The sequence below is a fragment of the Haliotis rufescens genome, unplaced genomic scaffold (genome assembly GCF_023055435.1).
Source record: "Haliotis rufescens isolate VD_foot unplaced genomic scaffold, xgHalRufe1.0.p SCAF_104, whole genome shotgun sequence".
In the NCBI taxonomy this organism is placed as follows: domain Eukaryota; kingdom Metazoa; phylum Mollusca; class Gastropoda; order Lepetellida; family Haliotidae; genus Haliotis; species Haliotis rufescens.
The window spans coordinates 660005-684951 of NW_025963785.1; the positions used below are offsets into that span (position 1 = coordinate 660005).

Below are 24947 nucleotides of genomic sequence, written 5' to 3' on the forward strand. Positions count from 1 at the left end.
AATGCTCTGCAAAACCTGCAATCGACCGAAATCTGCGCGGCAGTCGCCATTTGTTTATGAACCGAATGTCGACTTCGTTACGCGATTTTGATTGAACTCTACATAGACTCGTTAGTTCAGCCAAAATATAACACCATCATCATTCAAGCCTAGTTCGGCAAGGGTCGAAACTGGACTTTTACAGTCGATTAACTCCCTTGCCCCGGGAAGATGGGGAAGAAGTAGCTCTGAATCGTAGTTACAAACGATAAAGAAGTTGTTATGCATAACAGTTTCATGTCTCAGTTTTCCTAGATGTTTTAACAAGAGAGAAGATTTATCTATACATATTTCTTAAAATAGCTGCCATGCTGGTTCATACACACTATATATGATTTAAAGTTATTAAAGTTTAATCATAATGTTACATAATTTTAAACCCCACAAGCAGTTTTGTGAACTCTTTTGGGTACAACTTGCAACTGTGGAATCGCCAGGTTCATGTGGCAACTGAAATATATTTTGACACTTTGCCGCGTTTTAATAGAGAAGATCCGTTGATGTGTTTTTGTTGTTGTTGTTTAACGCCGCACTCAGCAGTATTACGGCTATATGGCGACGGTCTGTTAATGATCGAGTCTGGACCAGACAATCAAGTGATTGACACAATGAGCATCGATCGACGCAATTGGGACACGATGGCATGCGTGAACCAAGTCATTTGAGTGGGTGAGGAGCATGACAAAAATGACACAGTTCCATTTCGTCAAATAAAATAATAATATAAATTTGAACAAGATTTTGGAAGGAGGGAGGAGGGGGTATCGTGGGAAAGTGTTACATGAACATTCACCCCAATTCAACTCTCATCCCTTCTTCAGCTCAACTGAGTGGTTCCTTCATCCCCGAGGGTTCTTTTATTGAATAATTTGGTGACGATATGCATTATATTATTTCGGGTACAAGATCTTCAATAATATGTTAGTCTAAGTACCCACACGTGTTTGATTGCGTTCATAAATACGGAAGTAGGGAACTCCAAACGAAAGCGAGGCCATTCTGGGAAAGCCCTTCCTGTCCACGTGTTGTAATTGTAAACACTGATCACAGCTAGTAATGCCTCCCAGGAGAAGGCCGACAACAGCACCACCGTTATTAGCAGGAAGATTACACAAGGAACACAAAGATGAGGACTCGGCCAGTAGTAGCAACGACAAGAAACATGTAAGGCACTTTGCACAACGCGGTGGATTAATTCACTGACTAGACGCCGGGTCGGCCTGGTCCGGCGAGGTGTGATTGTGATGAAATCTAGGAAAGACTTCCGCCCGTTTCCCCCTCCAAAAATTATATATGTATGCTTTGCCGCTCAATCCTATTAATCATGTATGTGGCGATACGGGCGGAAGTCCTGCCGAAATCTGAAAATAGCCCAATTGAGAGGGTCATGAATAAATTCAAGATTACGACAATCAGGACCTGACAATGTGAAGAGCAGTTAAAATTGTTACCTATAGGTAGTAGGTACAGATTTGTTTTACAGTACACTGCTGCGTAATCTCTCTTCTCTCGGTCTTTGGTTTCATTGCAGGAGAGTACATTTACTCATCGATCCTATCTGTAGTTTAACTGTATCACATGCAGTTTCCGTGAAGATCTGGGATAGAATAGGTCTTCAGCAACCCATACTTGCCATAATAGGTGTCTATGCTTGTCGTACGAGGCGACTAACGGGATCGGGCGGTCAGGCTCACTGACTTGGTTGATGCATGTTATCAATCCCAATTGCATGGATCGATGCTCATGATATTAATCACTGGATTGTCTGGTCCAGTCTCGATTATTTACAGACCGCCGCCATATAGCTGGAATATTGCTGAGTGCGGCATTAAACAACAAACCAGCAAACCAACTAAAAATGCAGTAGTTGAAATGTCTACTGGTCACACCTAGACGAGAGCCGTGATGATGTAGGGTAATGTCTTAAATGTAGGACCCGGTTGCGGGACTTGGCAAGGTCACCCCTAACATTCACTGTTAAAAATGTTTCAGATATCCCTTTAAATATTTAATGAGGTTGTTAGTCTTATGATAAAATGTATGCTATTATGTTGCAGTCCGTTGATCCTATAATAATAACAGAAATTTATGATAAAATGTGCTGACGTTTTTAAGGCAAAGCATTGTGAGAACTGCAAATCTTAATGCAATAATTAGTCTTGGGATATAGTATTTGAATTTGTTCATTAGTAATGTCATGCTGTGTACAGGAGTATATGGGTCTAGGGTGAACTCAAACACGTATACCGTATTCAACGTAATAAGCGCCCAGGGCGCTTTCAAAATTAGAAATAGGGGGCTCTTATTAGAATATTATTTTGGTGAAAAAAACAGAGTTAAAGGATAAATTTCGTGGATTATGCTGACAGCCTGAAATGTTTATATACGACAGATATATTTTTCCAGATATTTATTGCCCATAATTAAGGGAGTATATAACACACGAGTGCGTATTATACGCGAATAAATAAGTCTTGTGTACATTGATCAATCGGAAGGGGTGCTAATTGGGATTGTTCACTAGCCAATATATTAGCAAATATCGCCGTGGGCACTTATTACGTCGAATACAGTATACATCTTTGGTAAACTGTGTTAGAGGATTACACTACAAGGTGGGATTTGTTTTTTCAAGGTCAAGAAATCCAAGAAGTCTGTGACAGAGACTCAAGGAAGAAGTTTGACAGCCCGATGCATCGCTTCCCTCAAATACATCCTGCTGTTCATTATAATTCCACCGTTCATAAACTACGCTTCTCTCCAGAAGGAATACAGCACCCTGAAACCCACAGGTACAGCAAGGATCAGCCACATCCATACGAGTCGTTGCCAAAGAAATGTTTACCCATCGAGAATATCTCATGTATGGTCATGTATATGACAAATATGGAATGTGCATGGTAGTCTTGACGCAGTACAATTTCCAGTTGTGCAGTGTCATTATTTTGCAATGCAGTAAACTATGGTTATAACAAACTCAAACATGTCAAAGGGACCACTAATTTTAGTTCGTTATGTTCATAGTTTGGTATAAATACCTATACAGCATATATCCAGCAAATAGATGGGACTTAACAAACATTTTGTTATATCCTTCAGTTCGTTATATGTGTGTTCGTTATAAACATAGTTTACTGTAGCTAAAATATGTTGCACATGTGCTTACATATGTCTCTATTGTTATTCAACTTGTCACCTACTTTTCTTCTAATGTGGATCAGTTTCAAAATTACTTGTATTTTAGTTCAGATGACACTGTTAAAATTGTAATGGCACAGTAATAAGAGGTTCCCAGGGCCTGGAGAGCAGGCACACTAGAAATACTTTTCTAATACCTTAAGAAATTGTGTCAGTGTTTAGTATGTGAAGGCACAAATAAAAGTGAGTGAGTGAGTATGGTTTTATGCCGCGTTTAGCAATATTCCTGCAATATCACGGCAGGGGACATAGGAAATGGTCTTCACACATTTACCCATGTCGGGAATCGAACCCGGGTTTTCTCAGTGATGAGCGAACACTTTAACCACAAGGGTACCTGAACGCCCCCACAAATAAAAGTGACATACATGGAAAATGATGAACATTTGAACACACTTAATGCACAATATGATTCACAAAATAATTTTGGGTGTTAGAAAATGATGTTCAGTTTCAACCAGTGAGCTGTATGATACTGAAATGTTTCAACCAGTGAGCTGTATGATACTGAAATGTTTCAACCAGTGAGCTGTATGATACTGAAATGTTTCAACCAGTGATCTGTATGATACTGAAATGTTTCAACCAGTGAGCTGTATGACACTGAAATGTTTCAACCAGTGAGCTGTATGATACTGAAATGTTTCAACCAGTGAGCTGTATGACACTGAAATGTTTCAACCAGTGAACTGTATGACACTGAAATGTTTCAACCAGTGAACTGCATGATACTGTTTTGTTGTTTTGACCAGTGAGCTGTTTGGCATTGTATTGTTGTTTCAACTGGTGAGCTGTCTGACTGTTTTGTTGTTTCAACATGTAAACTGTATGGTGTATTGTTGTTTCAACATGTAAACTATATTGTGTATTGTTGTTTCAACAGGTAAACTGTATGGTGTATTGTTGTTTCAACATGTAAACTATACGGTGTATTGTTTTTCAACATGTAAACTGTATGGTGTATTGTTGTTTCAACAGGTAAACTGTATGGCATGTTGTTGTTTCCACAGGTAAACTGTATGGTAAATTGTTGTTTTCAGGGGTAAACTATGATTATTGTTGTTTCAACAGGTGAGCTGTATGATGTATTGTTGTTTGAACAGGTGAGCTGTATGATGTTGGCTGGGGACAGAATCTGTTCATGATGTGTGAAGGCAAGGGACCACCTACAGGTAGGCCCAGTCACAGTTTATTCATGGTATTCATTAAAATCACACTGAATGTGAGTGAGTAAATTCAACGCCACATCGGCAAACTTGAGCCATATCGTGATGAGAAATCACTATTGCGATAACTATTGATATTGAAAGAAACTATTGCGATAACTATTGATATTGCAAACAACTATTGTGATAAATATCGATAATTTTCAGTGTATCATTTTAGATGGATTTTAGAGTTGAATTAAACCTTGGAACTGAAGTTTCCTTTGAATGTGATAACCACAACAACAACAAAAAAGTAAAGTTTGAGATATGACTGATTTGATTTTTCCTTACCCTAATAATTTAAGGAAAAGAAACTTCCACATTAGCATGTGTAAATTACTACCACTCATGATCAAAAGAAAAACAAATTTGAACAGAATTGCATGTATTTTATTGATATGGTAAATACAATCAAAACTATCAATATTCCTAACTGAAATTGATTCTATTGATTGGTATATGATTTATGATTGATATTTCGATTTATCGTGACACCCCTATTGTTAAAGTGTTTCCTTGTCACTCACTCCTCACCAGTGGAGGGGCGGTGGGGTTGCCTGGGGGTTAAGGAGTTTCCTTGTCACTCACTCTTCACCAGTGGAGGGGCGGTGGGGTTGCCTGGGGGTTAAAGTGTTTCCTTGTCACTCACTCCTCACCAGTGGAGGGGTGGTGGGGTTGTCTGGGGGTTAAAGTGTTTCCTTGTCACTCACTCCTCACCAGTGGAGGGGCGGTGGGGTTGCCTGGGGGTTAAAGTGTTTCCTTGTCACTCACTCCTCACCAGTGGAGGGGTGGTGGGGTTGTCTGGGGGTTAAAGTGTTTCCTTGTCACTCACTCCTCACCAGTGGAGGGGTGGTGGGGTTGCCTGGGGGTTAAAGTGTTTCCTTGTCACTCACTCCTCACCAGTGGAGGGGCGGTGGGGTTGCCTGGGGGTTAAAGTGTTTCCTTGTCACTCACTCCTCACCAGTGGAGGGGCGGTGGGGTTGCCTGGGGGTTAAAGTGTCTCCTTGTCACTCACTCCTCACCAGTGGAGGGGCGGTGGGGTTGCCAGGGGGTTAAGGTGTTTCCTTGTCACTCACGCCTTACCACAAGGTAGATGACAGTAGACATATATCCTAACTATTTACCAGTTAGAGGTAGCTAGCAGTTGTTGTATCTGCTCATATATGGTTGAGCTCTTCTCCTCACAAGTGACTGTACTTGTTGCAGTGATTCTAGATGCCCCTACAGGGATGACCTCGGACGTGTGGACGCTGGTGTGGCCGAAGCTTGCTAAACATGCCAGGGTAAGATACAGTCTTCAATCATTGCAGCCCTTGGTGTCTTGAACAAATAGATTGCAGGCCATATTGGTTGTGGTTGTGTTAGGAGAAGTTTGAAACTGAAGTATATTCTCATGAAGCTGAAACATTGCATGGATCATCCATTGGATGACTCTGGTAATGATTTCTCTCAAACAAGTACACATTCTTTAGGGTATGACGGTTTCTCATTATGAGAGTGCTGTTGTCAACAAGTGTCCGATGTGTCTCATGTTATTGTGTGTGTGATATCAGATACACTACACACATGTGTATGATCTAAAAATGATATTACATGGCAGTAGTTCAGTCAGCAGTTCTACAAACACGACTATTCTTAAATCAGTTCACAATTTCATTGTCAAAAGCCAAAGATTTGAGTAGCTTGATTATATGCATGTAGTAATAGGAAACTGCATTATCTTATTTCACAGAAACCACTGGCTTCAATGTATTGGCTTCATGTATTTCATTTGTGCATTTTGTATGTTTATGTTTAGCACTATCTTATATATAACCAGCTGTTGTTAAGTTGTTACCTGGAGAGGTATTTACCTAAGCAAGTTTTGCTTGTTTACCGATCCAGATTTCTTTTTAAATAAAAATATATTTAAACCATTGTGTGTGTGATCTGTTGTAGGTGTGCATCTATGACAGGGCGGGACTCGGCTTCAGTGAACGACCCTACGTTGTGAGTACAATCTGTAGACATGGCATCACCAAGGTAACATACCATCACCACAAGGTGTATTAATTGAGTCAGCTTCATGAACATGGCACACAATCATGAACACAACATACATTCATGAACATGGCACAATCATGAACACAACACAAATCATGAACACAACACACATTCATGAACATGATGCACCGATTCATGAACATGGCACACAATCATGAAAACAATACACATTCATGAACACAACACACAATCATGAACACAATACACAATCATGAACACAACACACAATCATGAACATGATGCACCGATTCATGAACATGGCACACAATCATGAACACAACATACATTCATGAACATGGCACAATCATGAACACAACACAAATCATGAACACAACACACATTCATGAACACAACACACATTCATAAACACAACACACAATCATGAACACAACACACATTCATGAACACAACACACAATCATGAACATGGCACACAATCATAAACACAACACACAATCATGAACACAACACACAATCATGAACATAACACACAATCAGGAACATGGCACACAATCATAAACACAACACACAATCATGAACACAACACACATTCATGAACACAACACACAATCATGAACATGGCACACAATCATAAACACAACACACAATCATGAACACAACACACAATCATGAACACAACATACATTCATGAACATGGCACAATCATGAACACAACACAAATCATGAACACAACACACATTCATGAACATGATGCACCAATTCATGAACATGGCACACAATCATGAAAACAATACACATTCATGAACACAACACACAATCATGAACACAATACACAATCATGAACACAACACACAATCATGAACATGATGCACCGATTCATGAACATGGCACACAATCATGAACACAACATACATTCATGAACATGGCACAATCATGAACACAACACAAATCATGAACACAACACACATTCATGAACACAACACACATTCATAAACACAACACACAATCATGAACACAACACACATTCATGAACACAACACACAATCATGAACATGGCACACAATCATAAACACAACACACAATCATGAACACAACACACAATCATGAACATAACACACAATCAGGAACATGGCACACAAAAATCAACACAACACACATTCATGAACACAACAGATTCATGAACCTGACACATGAACACAGCACAATCATGAACACAACACACAGATTCATGAACATGACACCATTTCATGAACCTGACATTAATAAACATGACACACATTCATGAACATGACACAAATTCATGAACACAACAGATTCATGAACATGACACAAATTCATGAACATGACAGATTCATAAACATGACAGATTTATAAACACGACACAAATTCATGAACACAACACAGATTCATAAACATGACACACATTCATGAACATGGCACACAGTCATGAACACAACACACAATCATGAACACAACACAGATTTATGAACACAACACACAATCATGAACACAACACAGATTCATGAAAAAGACACAAATTCATGAACATGACACAGATTCGTAAACATGACACATTCACGAACATGGCACAAATTCATGAACACGACACACATTCATGAACATGACACACATTCATGAACGCAACGAATAGGTCTTCATCAACCCATGCTTGACGTAAGAGGCGACTAACGGGATCTGGTGGTCAGGCTCGCTGACTTGGTTGATGCATGTCATCGACCTAATTGCATGGATCGATATTCATGATGTCAATCACTGAATTGTCTGGTCCTGACTCTAATATTTACAGACCGCATCATATAGCTGGAATATTGCTGAGTACAGCGTTAAACAAGAAACAAACAAACGGAGTGAAAACAATGTTGTGATTTTTCGAAGTGTTCAGGAATAATAAAGGCACAGGACAAACTTCCGAAAATATGTTTTATGCTCTTAACCGTTGAAAAAAGGATACATATCAACAAACAAACAAAACAAACAAACATAAACATGGCAGACATTCATGAACATGGCACACATTCATGAACATGACCGTCTGCCCAAGGCAAAAACGTTAACTGACTATGTAAGTCCATTTCCACCCTTGCCGAACTAGGCTGGTATTCTGGAGTTACATTTTGACAGGACTGACGAGTCTATGCATAGTCCAATCAAAATCACATGATGAACTGGACATTCGGTTTGTAAACAACATGGATTTCAACGTGCAGATTTCAGTCAATTGCAGGATTTACAAAGTATGTGTACAGATATTTTGCAAATTTTTCATGTTTTTAATGAAGGTGCTCAAGTGAGTTTATGCACTTCGCAGGGTGAAACCGTTTTATTACAATATTGACCTTTTTCACACTTTCGCCATCTTGGATCGAAAATGAGGCTTGGAGAGCATAGCTCCATGCAGTGTGAGTCACATCAGCTGATAGGGAACAGACAGCATGTTGTGCATTTCAAACATACAAAAAATGGTATCCTTTGTATCTAATACAGAAGATATTTCCCATTTAATCCTGAGGTCCAACTAAAATGTGCCTGTATTACACTGGAGTTAGCATTTTGCTGTCAGGATCCCGGAAGTGAATCGAAAGGTGCATTTTGAGATACGTACTTCAGAAATACATGTAGATTGTTTTATCATAACCTCGTCGGCATATAGGTACAATGTGACAGTACATTCAATGACAGAAGTTGTGTATCGTAAATGAACCACATAACATGAAACAGGTCAGTGTACTTTTGCAAATTTGCTCAGTCAATGCGTGGCTTGGCGAACTCGAGATCATCGATCATGTTTATTTCACGTTTCATAGTGGTGTTTGCTGCACAACGCACTGTCGTTTTGCCATGAGTCCAGTTGATAAAAAATACTTTTTCTGCTATGATTTTCATCTGAACATATCACGATGTCAATGAAATTAGTTCACAAAATAACTTGTGTGTCAAAATAAATATTCAGAAGGGGCGATAACTCTATTCAGTGTATACAATGACAGATGATACTTTACTGGTTCTTCAAACATCACTTATTTAACCGATTATTACCGATTGAGATTGCACCGTGCACGACAAAAGTAATTATGTGTGAACTGTTTAAAATAAGTTAAAAGGAAACTTAAAATTGATAAATATAAATAATGCATGAAATTGAAGAAATATAAGAATTGATACAAACACCAACTTCTTGAACACCCTGACCTAATCCTGTATGATGAAAGGTAATTGTATATCAAAAGGAAGCTACTAATACATTTATCCTGAATATTTTGAAAATGTCTTGATCAGATATGAGTACAGATAAAATAACAAAAGATGAAAAGGAATCAACTTCATTTAGTAATCAAGCCAAGATAAAATATATGTAGCGGTACAAAATTTGTTGATGGAACAATCTGGATTTCTCATATTTAATAAAGAAAAACAAACCTAAATTTTCATGTCTTTATTTCTCACAATAAAAGTTTTCAAAACCTAACATGGACCGGGTGTCTTTGTCAGTCAAGAGCACCTAATTAAATTCCAGGAGAAAATAATTTTCTTGCTTGTAAACAAATGGAAGAATGTGCTTTTTTAGTGTCTGATAAATAGTGGCCATTTTGTTTTGTGAGTGAATAAGGCTTTTCACTTCCTCGTCCTATTTAAGTGAAATGTGACAGGAAACACATTTGTTGGTTGAATGAATATGGCTTTTCACTTCCTCGTCCTATTTAAGTGAAATGTGACAGGAAGCACATTTGTTGATTGAATGAATATGGCTTTTCACTTCCTCGTCCTTTGACAGGACGCACATTGTAACCAGTGTGTTACTGTCAGCAGAAAGCTCCTCCAGACATCCATCACCGGATACTAGTACTTCATTGTGTTGACTCAGTGGACTCAAAGCCGCCTGAAATGAATAATTCATTAATATTGTAATAATATTTCTACTTCCATAATTTTTTATAAACAATGCATATTCACCTTCTCTCAAAATATTGCTTATTTAGAAAACAACATTCTTCTGAAATAGAGAAATTTAAGGAAAATTAATCACAGTGTGTAACATTACATGCTACTTAGAAAATTTTGAAGGCATCAATTCATCTGATATGTCTAAAACTCAAACAGTATATTCTGGGCCGGAAGAGCGAAACCTAGCCATAATCAACTCTAAAATCTCTTCGCTTTCATGAAGCTACAGTAAGACTGGTCACGCTACAGTAAACACGGGATATTGCTATACCGGGACTCTCAAATTACAAGAAAAACACAGAAATGCGTATACCGTAATCACAGTAGCAATTTATGAGATGCTGAAGTATAGTATAGTTGCGGAGAAGTACTTGACATTTAACAAATTTAATAACTCAAATACTTTAATATTTCATAGATGTACATTATAATTTCTACAAAAACAATAACTTATATCTTAAAATATAATGGTAAATACATAAATACTTTCTATAATAAATTTGCGGTTGCACTGGCATACACGTTGTGTTCAAGTCATAGTTTGTTGAGCAAAGTCTTTTGAGTCTATGTCCTTACGATTATTATCATCAAGATCATGTGCATTATTTTCTTACCTGCAAAGCCGCTTGAAGAATGCCGTTTTCAGTGATCACCGACGCTCTGCAGGCAGCAACAACGCAGTTCCAATACTTCTTCTCACGGACCGTTTTCTTACAACGAAACTTGAATCCCTCATAAAACAAGTGCTGACCACCTCGCACGGTATCAACCATGGTCACTCGAACTTGTGCGTTAGCCATTTTGACCACAGATAAATAAGTAAGCACTCTTTATATACTGTACCATCAAATACATACTGTATGTATTCTTAAGAAACGACTCTCCTCTAAACTCATCGGTATCATAACCCATATCAACTAAGAAACTAATTGTTTGTTCAATTAAGAAACTGATCATCTCTTCTCCTGTGTTTAAACATCCAACTGTATTATTTTTTACGAAACGACTCTCTAGTAAATCTCCTCTCCTCTGCTTGAACAGCACGGGCGCTAATCTAAACTACTACGTAATCCGGTGTTTTTATAGCAATTACTCATTTCTCGCTTTCGTAGGACAAATACTCCAACTTGGGTTTTCGGTTTACTGATACTAGGGAAAATTGGATTTTCGCTAACCAGGCACGACACCAACAGATGCATCAATTTAATGACAGTGTACTACAGCTCTTTTTATCAATGTCACACAGAAATTCACTCTTGTTTTAATGAAACACGTTTTCATATTTATATTACCGGTATGTATTTAATCATGAAATACTTTGTTTAGTCTTACCATGCTGAAAACATACTTTCGCTAGAGTGAAATAAATAAGATTTTTATTAAATTCAGTTGAAATATCACGTTTTGTCACACCTACGGTCAGTCTGCCTCATTGACACTATGGTTTTCTGAGTAAGGTCAGGAAGATCACAAAGAAAATATAAGACTTGATTTTTTTTTGTCAAATGAAATGTTTATCTCTTCTTGTGGTTTACTAAAATTGATATCTTGACTTGAAAATATTAACTTTGTCAGATCACAAGATGAGATAAATTCATGCTATCATCGTTATTTGACAAGGAAAACAAATTTCTTCTGTGTATTTATATTTTTTTTATATTTCTCGTTTTGATTGAATTATAAAAATTATCAAAATGATCACACCACTTGACTTGACTGAAATAAACTAAAGTTCTAAAGATTGTTAACAATAGTAAACTATTACATCATAACAATATAATTATTGCAAAATGACACAGTAAGCACAACTAGATTCTTACATATAAATTGATTTGATTAATAATCAATAATACATGGCAATTGCTTGCACAAAAGAATTTTTTTTTTTTTAAAAGTTTCAAAATATGTTTGTGGACATAAAACCAGATGGGTTTCACAATTAAACAAAGGGAATAAATGAGTTATGAATGCAATACGCATGGGAATTAAAAATAATTCTTTTTATACTTTAAGTTTATAGTAATGTCAATATCGATTTATGCATTTGAAATATTTGAATACAGACTGTTAAAGAGTTATCTGTTTCTGTAAATTATATACAGATCACATGTAGATTGAACATTTACTGGCCATTAATTAGTTGTGTTAATGTTCATTTCATGACATGATTAATTTGGTACAGTCAAGTAAATATCATTTTGGTAGAAATATTGTTTACAAAATTGCAGATCAATCTGTACTTTACTTCAAATATTTACACACCCTTTATGTAATAATTCAGTTGAAATATTACACCTCATGCTATCAAATCTGTCAACATTGACAATCAAAATAACAACTGTTCACAATCACAACAGCACAAGTAGATCTAGAGGTCTAACATTTTATTGGAATGCATTTAAGTCCATTACAATTTACATCAAATACGCAACTGATGCAAAATTCTGATTTGTTACGATTGTAAATTCTCAGTAGGTTACAATTTGATACATTATATCAACATATCAATTAAGTTAGTTTCTGACATCTATCTAGATATGGTCAAAATGTCAATATTTCGACTTCAAATACAACCCGCAAAGTTATTTAAACTAACAATAAATAGTTTGGCTTAATGGTGTGTAAACAATGAATTATTCTTTACAAGATCTCAGTAGCATTTGTATTAAGTCTGTTCAGCTACCATAAACTGCACTGGGAGTTACCAGGTGGTCATGGATATTTTAAATTGAAATCACAACAGAACGGCCAGACTCAAATTTATATCGGTAAGGAGACCAGATAACAGTAGAATAGTTTGTCAATGATAAGAATAAGAATAATGTTCAATACTTACGATAAATGTACCGGGATGGTTAACTTGTCACAGTTTGTACCGATTGCGTGTCTTGTTGACATCTCCATGTGTTTCATGTGCTATCCAGCCTTCACCTTCTGCTCTCCAAGCCTCGCTTTCAAACTGGAAGTAGCGAAGTGTGAAAAAGGTCAATAGATCTTGATTATTGATCAGATCGTCTTGACTGGGTGCCGCCATTTTGTTTGAAGCAAATGCAAGTGATATGAAAGATGGAATCTAAATGGTCAATAGAAGGGGCATAGAAGGGACATAACTTGTAACAGCCACTGGTGGAGCTACGATCAAGCTATGAAAATCCAGCGTAGTTTGACAAGGGTGGAAACTTGCCTTTTAGAATCAGTTTATGCCCTTGCCTCGGGAAGACGGAACATGACAGATTTGGTAGCAGAACACAGCTTCATGTACTAGACAGCTTCATGAACATGACAGCTTCATGAACATGACAGCTTCATGAACATGCAATCCAGAGTGCTATGTTAAGCCTTATGGTCATGCAGGGCAAGGCATAGGAAGTCAGCAGTTGTTAGGATGCATGTATTAGTGAGCAAATAACATTAACCTTTGTGAATTTGCATCCTCAGAATCAATCCCAGACGCAGGAGGAGAGGAAGTACACAAGGAACCAGTGGCAGCCATACACGGGGGAGAGGTGAGGTCGCCAGCCCTCATGTGTACCATACACAAGAGCGATACTGTCAATACTTGTAGGCTATGCTTGTCGTAAGAGGCGACTAACGGGATCGAGTGGTCATGCCTGCTGATCTTGGTTGATGCATGTCATCGTATCCCAATTGCGTGGATAGTTGCTCATGATGCCAATCACGGGATTGTCTGGTCCAGACTCGAATATTTACAGACTGCCGTCATATAGCTGGCATATTGCTGAGTGACGCTTCAAACAAGAAACAAATCACAAACAAAACTTGTAGGAATGGCAGGACTAGATGTCCAGAAGTGTTTGACATGTGACCTAGATGGTGCTGATCCAGCCAATCACCCTGGGTGTATTGGGGAAATGTGCTTAAGCCTCGGTAAGGCTGGTTGTGTCTGGATAACCCATTTTGTGCCTGAGGAACTCTGGTTGTGCAGAAAGAACTTGTGACCGTTAGACAATCGATAAATTATTGATGAAGGAAACAAACAACTGCTGACTACAAGTAAACAGGAAAAGCAGGTTTATCTATAGCCCACTATTTTGTAAAACTCCCAAGGGCTCATTTTGTGATACTGACATGTATTAGGGAAGGGACGGCAGTGTGTGAGACATTTCCTTGATACATTGATTCTTAGGGAACTATGACTGAATCGAATTGAAGATATGAGACCAGCCTACTGTGAAGTGATGTCATTTGTTTCAACTTATTTATAATAAATATATTATTTTATATTTTTTATCAATCTATTTTCTCGTATTTTGTTTGTGAATACATCATAGTAGTGGCTGTGTTTCCAGGATGGTGGATGACTTGAACCAGCTCTTCACGGTCAGCAGCCAGCAGCCACAGCCGTTCATTCTAGTTGGAGCAGAGCTCGGGGCCCTGGTCAGCATGTTCTACACCCAGATGTATGAGGGGTGAGTTCCACACCAGATGTACGAGGGGTGAGTTCTACACCAGATGTACGAGGGGTGCGTTCTACATTATATTGCGAGGGGTGCGTTCTACTTTAAATGTACGAGGGTCGAGTTCTACTCCAGATGTACAAGGGGCGAGTTCTACACTAGATGTACGAGGGGTGAGTTCTACATTAGATGTACAAGGGGTGAGTTCTACATTAGATGTATGGGGTGTGAGTTCTACATTATATTGCAAGGGGTGCGTTCTACATTAGATTGCGAGGGGTGCGTTCTACTTTAAATGTACGAGGGTCGAGTTCTACTCCAGATGTACGAGGGGCGAGTTCTACATTAGATGTACGAGGGGTGAGTTCTACACCAGATGTACCAGGGGTGAGTTATACACCAGATGTACGAGGGGTGAGTTCTACATTAGATGTACGAGGGGTGAGTTCCACACCAGATGTACAAGGGGTGAGTTCTTACCCAGATGTATGAGGGGTGAGATTTTACAGTTACACAGATGAACACCAAAATTGCATCTCAGCATCTGGTTACCCAATGGTTGACAGCCTGTTGATCCCTTTCTTATGTTTCAGCAGTGTCCTGGGCCTGGTACTGGTCAACCCACTGTCTGAGAGGCTGTTTGAGCAGGACCAGGGTGTGTGGACGCAGTACTGGTCAGTTTCATCAGCCTCATTCTTTCACCAGCCTGGTGTTTACTTCTGGTCAGACCCCATGGGTTTCTGTACATGTCATCAATACTTTTATGAAATGGGTGAAAAGAAACTGTTTCCTTTCAAATTCATTGCCCCTTTAATCCAAACACACTTGGGGGCGGTTGGGTAGCATAGTGGTTAAAGCGTTCACTCGTCATGCCGAAGACCCGGGCTCCATTCCCAACATGGGTACAATGTGTGAAGCCCATTTCTGGTGTCCCCTGCCGTGATATTGCTGGAATATTGCTAAAAGCGGCGTAAAACCATACTCACTCACCCAAACACACTTGTACAATAGGTAGAGACTACAAGTACTACATCCCAACGAAACAGAAATGAATACCTTAAACATTTGTCTAACATAGTGTTACCTTACTTAGATTTAGTTACACCCCGTGAAGATTATGGGTTAAGAAAGTTCGCAGGATACTTGTTGTAAGAGGTGACTAAATGGAATATGTGGCCAGGCTCCGTGAATTGGTTGCCACTGTACTCCGACAGTGTGGGGTGTTGCTATTAATATCCACCACTGGTTTGTCTGTACCAGACAGTGTCAACACTAAACACAATCAGACTCATTATGTTCTGGTCCACTTAAAATGAAACCATGAATGTATCTGATTAAAGTCACTGACTAGTGAGTGTTACTCTAATAGGTTAAATCTTGTAACTCAGGTGTACTCTAAAATCATCTTTATCCAGGTTTGGCCAGCTGATTCCAACGTACCAGTCCTTCCAGCTGGGTGCAGCGCTGGGACTCATGAGGCTGGCTCTGATGGTGGGCATCATGAAGCACCCCCTGGCTGGGGTGGAGCTACCCCCGGAGGTGGAGATGAGGCAGGTCAGTGCCCTGGGTCGGAGGGAGGGTGGAGCTACCCCTAGGGTTGGAGGTGAGGCAGGTCAGTGCCCTGGGTGAGGGGAAGGGTGGTGCTACCTGGGGTGGAGATGAGGCAGGTCAGTGCCCTGGGTCGGAGGGAGGGTGGAGCTACCTTGGGGTGGAGATTAGGCAGGTCAGTGCCCTGGGTCGGAGGGAGGGTTTGAGCTACCTGGGGGTGGAGATGAGGCAGGTCAGTGCCCTGGGTCGGAGGGAGGGTTTGAGCTACCTGGGGGTGGAGATGAGGCAGGTCAGAGCCCTGGGTGAGGGGAAAGGTGGAGCTACCTGGGGGTGGAGATGAGGCAGGTCAGAGCCCTGGGTGAGGGGAAGGGTGGAGCTACCCCCGGAGGTGGAGATGAGGCAGGTCAGTGCCCTGGGTCGGAGGGAGGGTGGAGCTACCCCCGGAGGTGGAGATGAGGCAGGTCAGTGCCCTGGGTCGGAGGGAGGGTGGAGCTACCTGGGGGTGGAGATGAGGCAGGTCAGTGCCCTGGGTCGGAGGGAGGGTGGAGCTACCTGGGGGTGGAGATGAGGCAGGTCAGTGCCCTGGGTCGGAGGGAGGGTGGAGCTACCCCCGGAGGTGGAGATGAGGCAGGTCAGTGCCCTGGGTCGGAGGGAGGGTGGAGCTACCTGGGGGTGGAGATGAGGCAGGTCAGTGCCCTGGGTCGGAGGGAGGGTGGAGCTACCTGGGGGTGGAGATGAGGCAGGTCAGTGCCCTGGGTCGGAGGGAGGGTGGAGCTACCCCTAGGGTTGGAGGTGAGGCAGGTCAGTGCCCTGGGTGAGGGGAAGGGTGGTGCTACCTGGGGTGGAGATGAGGCAGGTCAGTGCCCTGGGTCGGAGGGAGGGTGGAGCTACCTTGGGGTGGAGATTAGGCAGGTCAGTGCCCTGGGTCGGAGGGAGGGTTTGAGCTACCTGGGGGTGGAGATGAGGCAGGTCAGTGCCCTGGGTCGGAGGGAGGGTTTGAGCTACCTGGGGGTGGAGATGAGGCAGGTCAGAGCCCTGGGTGAGGGGAAAGGTGGAGCTACCTGGGGGTGGAGATGAGGCAGGTCAGAGCCCTGGGTGAGGGGAAGGGTGGAGCTACCTGGGGGTGGAGATGAGGCAGGTCAGAGCCCTGGGTGAGGGGAAGGGTGGAGCTACCCCCGGAGGTGGAGATGAGGCAGGTCAGTGCCCTGGGTCGGAGGGAGGGTGGAGCTACCCCCGGAGGTGGAGATGAGGCAGGTCAGTGCCCTGGGTCGGAGGGAGGGTGGAGCTACCTGGGGGTGGAGATGAGGCAGGTCAGTGCCCTGGGTCGGAGGGAGGGTGGAGCTACCTGGGGGTGGAGATGAGGCAGGTCAGAGCCCTGGGTGAGGGGAAGGGTGGAGCTACCCCCGAGGTGGAGATGAGGCAGGTCAGAGCCCTGGGTGAGGGGAAGGGTGGTGCTACCCCTAGGGTTGGAGATGAGGCAGGTCAGTGCCCTGGGTGAGGGGAAGGGTGGTGCTACCCCTAGGGTTGGTGAGGCAGGTCAGAGCCCTGGGTGAGGGGAAGGGTGGAGCTACCCCCGAGGTGGAGATGAGGCAGGTCAGTGCCCTGGGTCGGAGGGAGGGTGGAGCTACCTGGGGTTGGAGATTAGGCAGGTCAGTGCCCTGGGTGAGGGGAAGGGGGGAGCTACCCCCGGAGGTGGAGATGAGGCAGGTCAGTGCCCTGGGTCGAAGGGAGGGTGGAGCTACCTGGGGGTGGAGATGAGGCAGGTCAGTGCCCTGGGTCGGAGGGAGGGTGGAGCTACCCCCGGAGGTGGAGATGAGGCAGGTCAGTGCCCTGGGTGAGGGGAAGGGTGGAGCTACCCCCGGAGGTGGAGATGAGGCAGGTCAGTGCCCTGGGTCGGAGGGAGGGTGGTGCTACCTGGGGGTGGAGATGAGGCAGGTCAGTGCCCTGGGTGAGGGGAAGGGTGGAGCTACCTGGGGGTGGAGATGAGGCAGGTCAGTGCCCTGGGTCGGAGGGAGGCTTGAGGGGTTTGGGATGAGGCAGGTCAGTGCCCTGGGTCGGAGGGAGGGTGGAGCTACCTGGGGGTGGAGATTAGGCAGGTCAGTGCCCTGGGTTGGAGGGAGGGTGGAGCTACCTGGGGGTGGAGATTAGGCAGATCAGTGCCCTGGGTCGGAGGGAGGGTGGAGCTACCCCCGGAGGTGGAGATGAGGCAGGTCAGTGCCCTGGGTTGGAGGGAGGGTGGAGCTACCTGGGGTTGGAGATGAGGCAGGTCAGTGCCCTGGGTGAGGGGAAGGGGGGAGCTACCCCCGGAGGTGGAGATGAGGCAGGTCAGTGCCCTGGGTTGGAGGGAGGGTGGAGCTACCTGGGGTTGGAGATTAGGCAGGTCAGTGCCCTGGGTCGGAGGGAGGGTGGAGCTACCTGGGGTTGGAGATTAGGCAGGTCAGTGCCCTGGGTCGGAGGGAGGGTGGAGCTACCTGGGGTTGGAGATTAGGCAGGTCAGTGCCCTGGGTTAGGGGAAGGGGGGAGCTACCCCCGGAGGTGGAGATGAGGCAGGTCAGTGCCCTGGGTCGGAGGAAGGGTGGAGCTACCTGGGGGTGGAGATGAGGCAGGTCAGAGCCCTGGGTGAGGGGAAGGGGGGAGCTACCCCCGGAGGTGGAGATGAGGCAGGTCAGTGCCCTGGGTCGGAGGGAGGGTGGAGCTACCTGGGGGTGGAGATGAGGCCGGTCAGTGCCCTGGGTGAGGGGAAGGGTGGAGCTACTTCGGGGTGGAGATGAGGCAGGTCAGTGCCCTGGGTCGGAGGGAGGGTGGAGCTACCCCCGGAGGTGGAGATGAGGCAGGTCAGTGCCCTGGGTGAGGGGAAGGGTGGAGCTACCCCCGGAGGTGGAGATGAGGCAGGTCAGTGCCCTGGGTCGGAGGGAGGGTGGTGCTACCTGGGGGTGGAGATGAGGCAGGTCAGTGCCCTGGGTGAGGGGAAGGGTGGAGCTACCTGGGGGTGGAGATGAGGCAGGTCAGTGCCCTGGGTCGGAGGGAGGCTTGAGGGGTTTGGGATGAGGCAGGTCAGTGCCCTGGGTCGGAGGGAGGGTGGAGCTACCTGGGGGTGGAGATTAGGCAGATCAGTGCCCTGGGTCGGAGGGAGGGTGGAGCTACCCCCGGAGGTGGAGATGAGGCAGGTCAGTGCCCTGGGTTGGAGGGAGGGTGGAGCTACCTGGGGTTGGAGATTAGGCAGGTCAGTGCCCTGGGTGAGGGGAAGGGGGGAGCTACCCCCGGAGGTGGAGATGAGGCAGGTCAGTGCCCTGGGTCGAAGGGAGGGTGGAGCTACCTGGGGGTGGAGATGAGGCAGGTCAGTGCCCTGGGTCGGAGGGAGGGTGGAGCTACCCCCGGAGGTGGAGATGAGGCAGGTCAGTGCCCTGGGTGAGGGGAAGGGTGGAGCTACCCCCGGAGGTGGAGATGAGGCAGGTCAGTGCCCTGGGTCGGAGGGAGGGTGGTGCTACCTGGGGGTGGAGATGAGGCAGGTCAGTGCCCTGGGTGAGGGGAAGGGTGGAGCTACCTGGGGGTGGAGATGAGGCAGGTCAGTGCCCTGGGTCGGAGGGAGGCTTGAGGGGTTTGGGATGAGGCAGGTCAGTGCCCTGGGTCGGAGGGAGGGTGGAGCTACCTGGGGGTGGAGATTAGGCAGATCAGTGCCCTGGGTCGGAGGGAGGGTGGAGCTACCCCCGGAGGTGGAGATGAGGCAGGTCAGTGCCCTGGGTTGGAGGGAGGGTGGAGCTACCTGGGGTTGGAGATTAGGCAGGTCAGTGCCCTGGGTGAGGGGAAGGGGGGAGCTACCCCCGGAGGTGGAGATGAGGCAGGTCAGTGCCCTGGGTTGGAGGGAGGGTGGAGCTACCTGGGGTTGGAGATTAGGCAGGTCAGTGCCCTGGGTCGGAGGGAGGGTGGAGCTACCTGGGGTTGGAGATTAGGCAGGTCAGTGCCCTGGGTCGGAGGGAGGGTGGAGCTACCTGGGGTTGGAGATTAGGCAGGTCAGTGCCCTGGGTTAGGGGAAGGGGGGAGCTACCCCCGGAGGTGGAGATGAGGCAGGTCAGTGCCCTGGGTCGGAGGAAGGGTGGAGCTACCTGGGGGTGGAGATGAGGCAGGTCAGAGCCCTGGGTGAGGGGAAGGGGGGAGCTACCCCCGGAGGTGGAGATGAGGCAGGTCAGTGCCCTGGGTCGGAGGGAGGGTGGAGCTACCTGGGGGTGGAGATGAGGCCGGTCAGTGCCCTGGGTGAGGGGAAGGGTGGAGCTACCTGGGGGTGGAGATGAGGCCGGGCAGTGCCCTGGGTCCGAGGGAGGGTGGAGCTACCTGGGGTTGGAGATTAGGCAGGTCAGTGCCCTGGGTGAGGGGAAGGGTGGAGCTACCCCCGGAGGTGGAGATGAGGCAGGTCAGTGCCCTGGGTCGGAGGGAGGGTGGAGCTACCTGGGGGTGGAGATGAGGCAGGTCAGAGCCCTGGGTGAGGGGAAGGATGGTGCTACCCCAGGGTTGGAGGCGAGGCAGTTGAGTCCCCAGGGTCAGAGGGAGGGTGGAGCTACCCCCGGGGTTGGAGATGAGGCAGTTTAGTCCCCAGGGTCAGGGGGAGGGTGGAGCTACCCCCGGGGTTGGAGATGAGGCAGTTTAGTCCCCAGGGTCAGGGGGAGGGTGGAGGTACCCCCGGGGTTGGAGATGAGGCAGTTTAGTCCCCAGGGTCAGGGGGAGGGTGGAGCTACCCTCAGGGTTGGAGATGAGGCAGTTTAGTCCCCGGGGTCAGGGGGAGGGTGGAGCTACCCCCGGGGTTGGAGATGAGGCAGTTTAGTCCCCAGGGTCAGGGGGAGGGTGGAGCTACCCCCAGGGTTGGAGATGAGGCAGTTTAGTCCCCAGGGTCAGGGGGAGGGTGGAGCTACCCTCAGGGTTGGAGATGAGGCAGTTTAGTCCCCAGGGTCAGGGGGAGGGTGGAGCTACCCCCAGGGTTGGAGATGACGCAGGTCAGTCCCTTGGGTCAGAGGGAGGGTGGAGCTACCCCCAGGGTTGGAGATGAGGCAGATTAGTCCCTGGGTCAGGGGATGCGTTATGTGATGGGGTTCCTCCATATTGTGCATATATTAGGTTTCCTGTATATAAAGTACACTTCTCTATTGCAGAAATACTTGCTGTGCAACCCCAGACACCTGAGCTCCGTGGTAGACGAGCATCACTTCATCAACGAAACATTCTCACAGATAAAGTGAGAAGCTTCACTGTACATTGCTAATAGTGGTCATGTACCAGTGCAACATCCTCTATAATCTACAGTATCATGACATATACACTGGACCTTTTTACCACCATAGCTTCAGTTTAAGTCCTGTTTGATTGACACAACCCTAAAAAATATGTCTGTATGATTGACAATTTCTTTCATGACTGAAACAAGCAGTACTATGACCGGTTCCTGACTTACCTTGTTGCTATGGTTACGTGTGGTCTCAACCGGGAATGGCATGAGCACTTCCATTCCCTGTCTAATACCAATGAAAACATCTTTTCCACCTGAAAGTTACCTTCAGTCCTCCAATTCCATATCACATGAGGGCTTGCTTGTATGAGGCTGTGATTTCGAGTGGACAGAACTTGTGTTCAGAAGAAGTCATTTGATTGGTTGTTGATTGTAAGGCTGATGACTAGTGGTAAGAGAGGTGGCGATGGTCACTTTGAATGAAGCTATGGTGGAGAATGGATCAAGGGTATTTATCATTACAGGATAGATCATGTACCAGTGGATAATATTGGGATGATGCAGGTCAGAACAATTTTCAATAAGATATTTTGGAATTCTGGTTTAGTAGGGGTGAGAGTAGGGGTGTTACTTCCTGGTTTGACAGTTCATGTTTTTGCCTGTCACTCAAACTGTCAACTGTCTGTTTTGACCTTGATTATCAGTCTTCACTAGCGTGACTCCCCTTGGGGACCTGGGTAGAATGTCTCCGGCACCTTACTGCAAGTCCTGAAAGGTGATCAGGCTAGAACTGGTCCTTAGCAACCTATGCTGGTCATTAGAGGCGACTAAATGGAGGATGTGGCAAAGGCTTGGTTGCTGACAAGGTTGATGCATGTCATCAATCCAAATTGTGTAGATCAATGCTCATGATGTCTGGTCCATGATCACTGGATTGTCTGGTACAGACACGATTATTTACAGACCGCCGTCATATAGCTGGAATATTGCGGAGTACAAAACAAAATATAAGCACTGTAATATAGACTAAAGCTAGGAGCATCCTGTTTGGATTCCTAGTGAAAATGGGTGCCCATTCCAGATGCGTCTCGGTAAGTGCCCATAATGGGGGTCATTCTGTGTCACCATTCCTGATGACAACATGGATGGTCGCTCATGATTCCAGTCACTGGTTTTCAGACTCCACTACCGGTATTCCTGGAACATTCACGATACCCCTTGCATCTACTGATGCAGTGTGAGACGTGTCTAAAGTAACAACTGTTTGCTTACTTCACAAGGACTGGAAAATGATCATGGTCCAGTAAGTTTGGCCGGGGATATAGGAGCAGAGGTCATCTGTCTGTCCGTCTGCTTCAATACCTGTTCAAAGTGGACAATTTTCTCAAAAACTAAGTCAGATAAATGAAATTTTACACACTGATGTTACTGGTCATGATCTCCAATGAGTTTGAAAATTGGTGTCTTAAATTCTTTTTTTTTTATAGTTATCGCCCTTGCTCCATGCTTTTCAACTTAGTGCATGCTGCGTGAAATGGGGACAGGTTTTCTCAGAAACTACTGAAGTTAGCTTATCTAAGAGATACTTACCTAGACTGAGTTATTTTTTCCAGAGAAGGGTCCTTTTGTTTGTAAAAAATTCACTTTTAACCATTTTTTTCTGATGACATAAAGTGGTCCAAGTGCCTAACTCTTCATAGGATTTATAGGACTCTTTTTACTACTATATGAACAAACAGAATTCTAATGTGCCCCATGGCGGGGGATACTGATGCTGCTGTTTTCTTGTTGTTAGATACCCTAGTCTTATATAAGTATGTTTTTGTTTTCCTTGTAGAACACTACGCCTGATGAAGTCAATTCCCAAGAACATCTCGGTCACCCTCATCACCGGGAACTACTATGATGAACAGATCCCCAGCCCCCTGAACAAGGTACTGGGTAGTTGAGCTTTTCTGGTCTGTCTTGCTGTGGTTTTGTGCCAAGGAATATTGTGGTGAATAGTGAAGTTTGTTTTAGATGGAATATAAAAAAGTACTTTTCAGGTTTTAATTTAGGTTCTGTAGAATATGTAAACAAACTAAATCTTGAGCCAAAATGTGTCTTCCACCTGAAAATTAAATTCATGTTGTGTTTTTCAGGCATGGGCCAAGTCAGAACAGTCGCTCATCTCCAGTGAGCTGCCTCATGCGACACACATCGTGGTGAACGGAGCCGACCATCACATGCTGTACAGGGATCCGTCAGCGGTTATAGAGCCAGTCGTCAAAATAATCAAACTATACAAACTAAGACACAAAAACCAATAGATGATAGCACCATATTTTTATAGTTCAACAGCGCATACTTCATGTTAATATTTAACCTATTTCCTTTGTTTCTCAGGACGGCTAAGGAACATATGGTCGTGATCCGGTCAGTGGGGCAAACAGCTGGGGACTTAAATTCAGAGAAGTGCTGAGCTATGGGAATATGCAACACCGAGTCATTGGCAAATATCCCTGTCATGAATGATCATACAGTGAACAAATATCCATGAACCAAACTGTCATGCCTTCCTCTGAATGAAAAATATCCATCAATATTTGCTCAAATTACACTAATAACAAAATAGTGAATGTCAGCCAATTGCCATTTAATTATGTTTGATTTGATGACTTTAATTAACCTAGGATTTACTATAATTGAGCAAATTGTAAACTAATTACCTGTGCTGACATGCAGTGCTGTGTAAGGGGAGATAAGTCTATGCAAGTCATGGTTGCTGTCTGATTGAGGGCACTGGGCAACTGTTTCCATGGAGAAAGTTTTGTGCATAATGGCCACGAGTTGTGTACCGGTAGTTCTTTCCATTGCTAGTCAACTGATGGAAGGAGAATAATAAAACATTCCGTCATTTCATTGTTTTCATTCTGTAAAAATGTTGCATTTGAAATAAATTGGCTACATCTTTTCTTGAGGTGTTGTCATCTGTGTTTTGGATATAAAAAACCCACAATTACAAGATCATTGCCATTTCATTGTTTAAGGTCCCTTGTTTGAAACTGGTGATTGAGTAACTGAATTGTTAGTTGAAGACCACTTGGCAGTGATAGAACTTCTTTCATCATGAACATTAGCATTGATGACAGAACAGTTTGAGGAAAATGTGTCACCAGTCTAGATCGAAGGCTCATAAATGTAGTCTTATGCCATGGTGACATGGAGGATATGATAGAAACCTATGATTGTAGGTTCTAATCCTGGTTCGCCCCAATTATGTTTCTAGGTTTGTCAGCACCATCCCCGTGCTCGTGAGTTTCACCGAAGCGGTAAACGTTCGAGACCTGCATAACTTCGGGCTTTCCTCCCACAT

The 24947-nt window shown here is 44.5% G+C and overlaps 1 protein-coding gene across 2 annotated transcripts; it reads left to right on the forward strand.

Annotated features, from left to right (window-relative positions):
* Positions 1-1025: 1025 nt before the first annotated feature.
* Positions 1026-24546, forward strand: LOC124131605. Of its 2 annotated transcripts, none has more exons than XM_048391999.1 (12): positions 1026-1203; positions 2675-2831; positions 4341-4409; positions 5652-5728; positions 6384-6434; positions 13850-13917; positions 14722-14841; positions 15423-15503; positions 16245-16383; positions 21519-21601; positions 23430-23526; positions 23734-24546. In XM_048391999.1, exons 1-12 carry the CDS (start codon positions 1096-1098, stop codon positions 23899-23901), a joined length of 1218 nt encoding a protein of 405 aa, XP_048247956.1. In that variant the 5' UTR covers positions 1026-1095; the 3' UTR covers positions 23902-24546. The 2 variants fall into 2 exon arrangements, with proteins under 2 accessions (XP_048247956.1, XP_048247957.1); XM_048392000.1 differs by having other exon boundaries at positions 15426-15503.
* Positions 24547-24947: the final 401 nt, after the last annotated feature.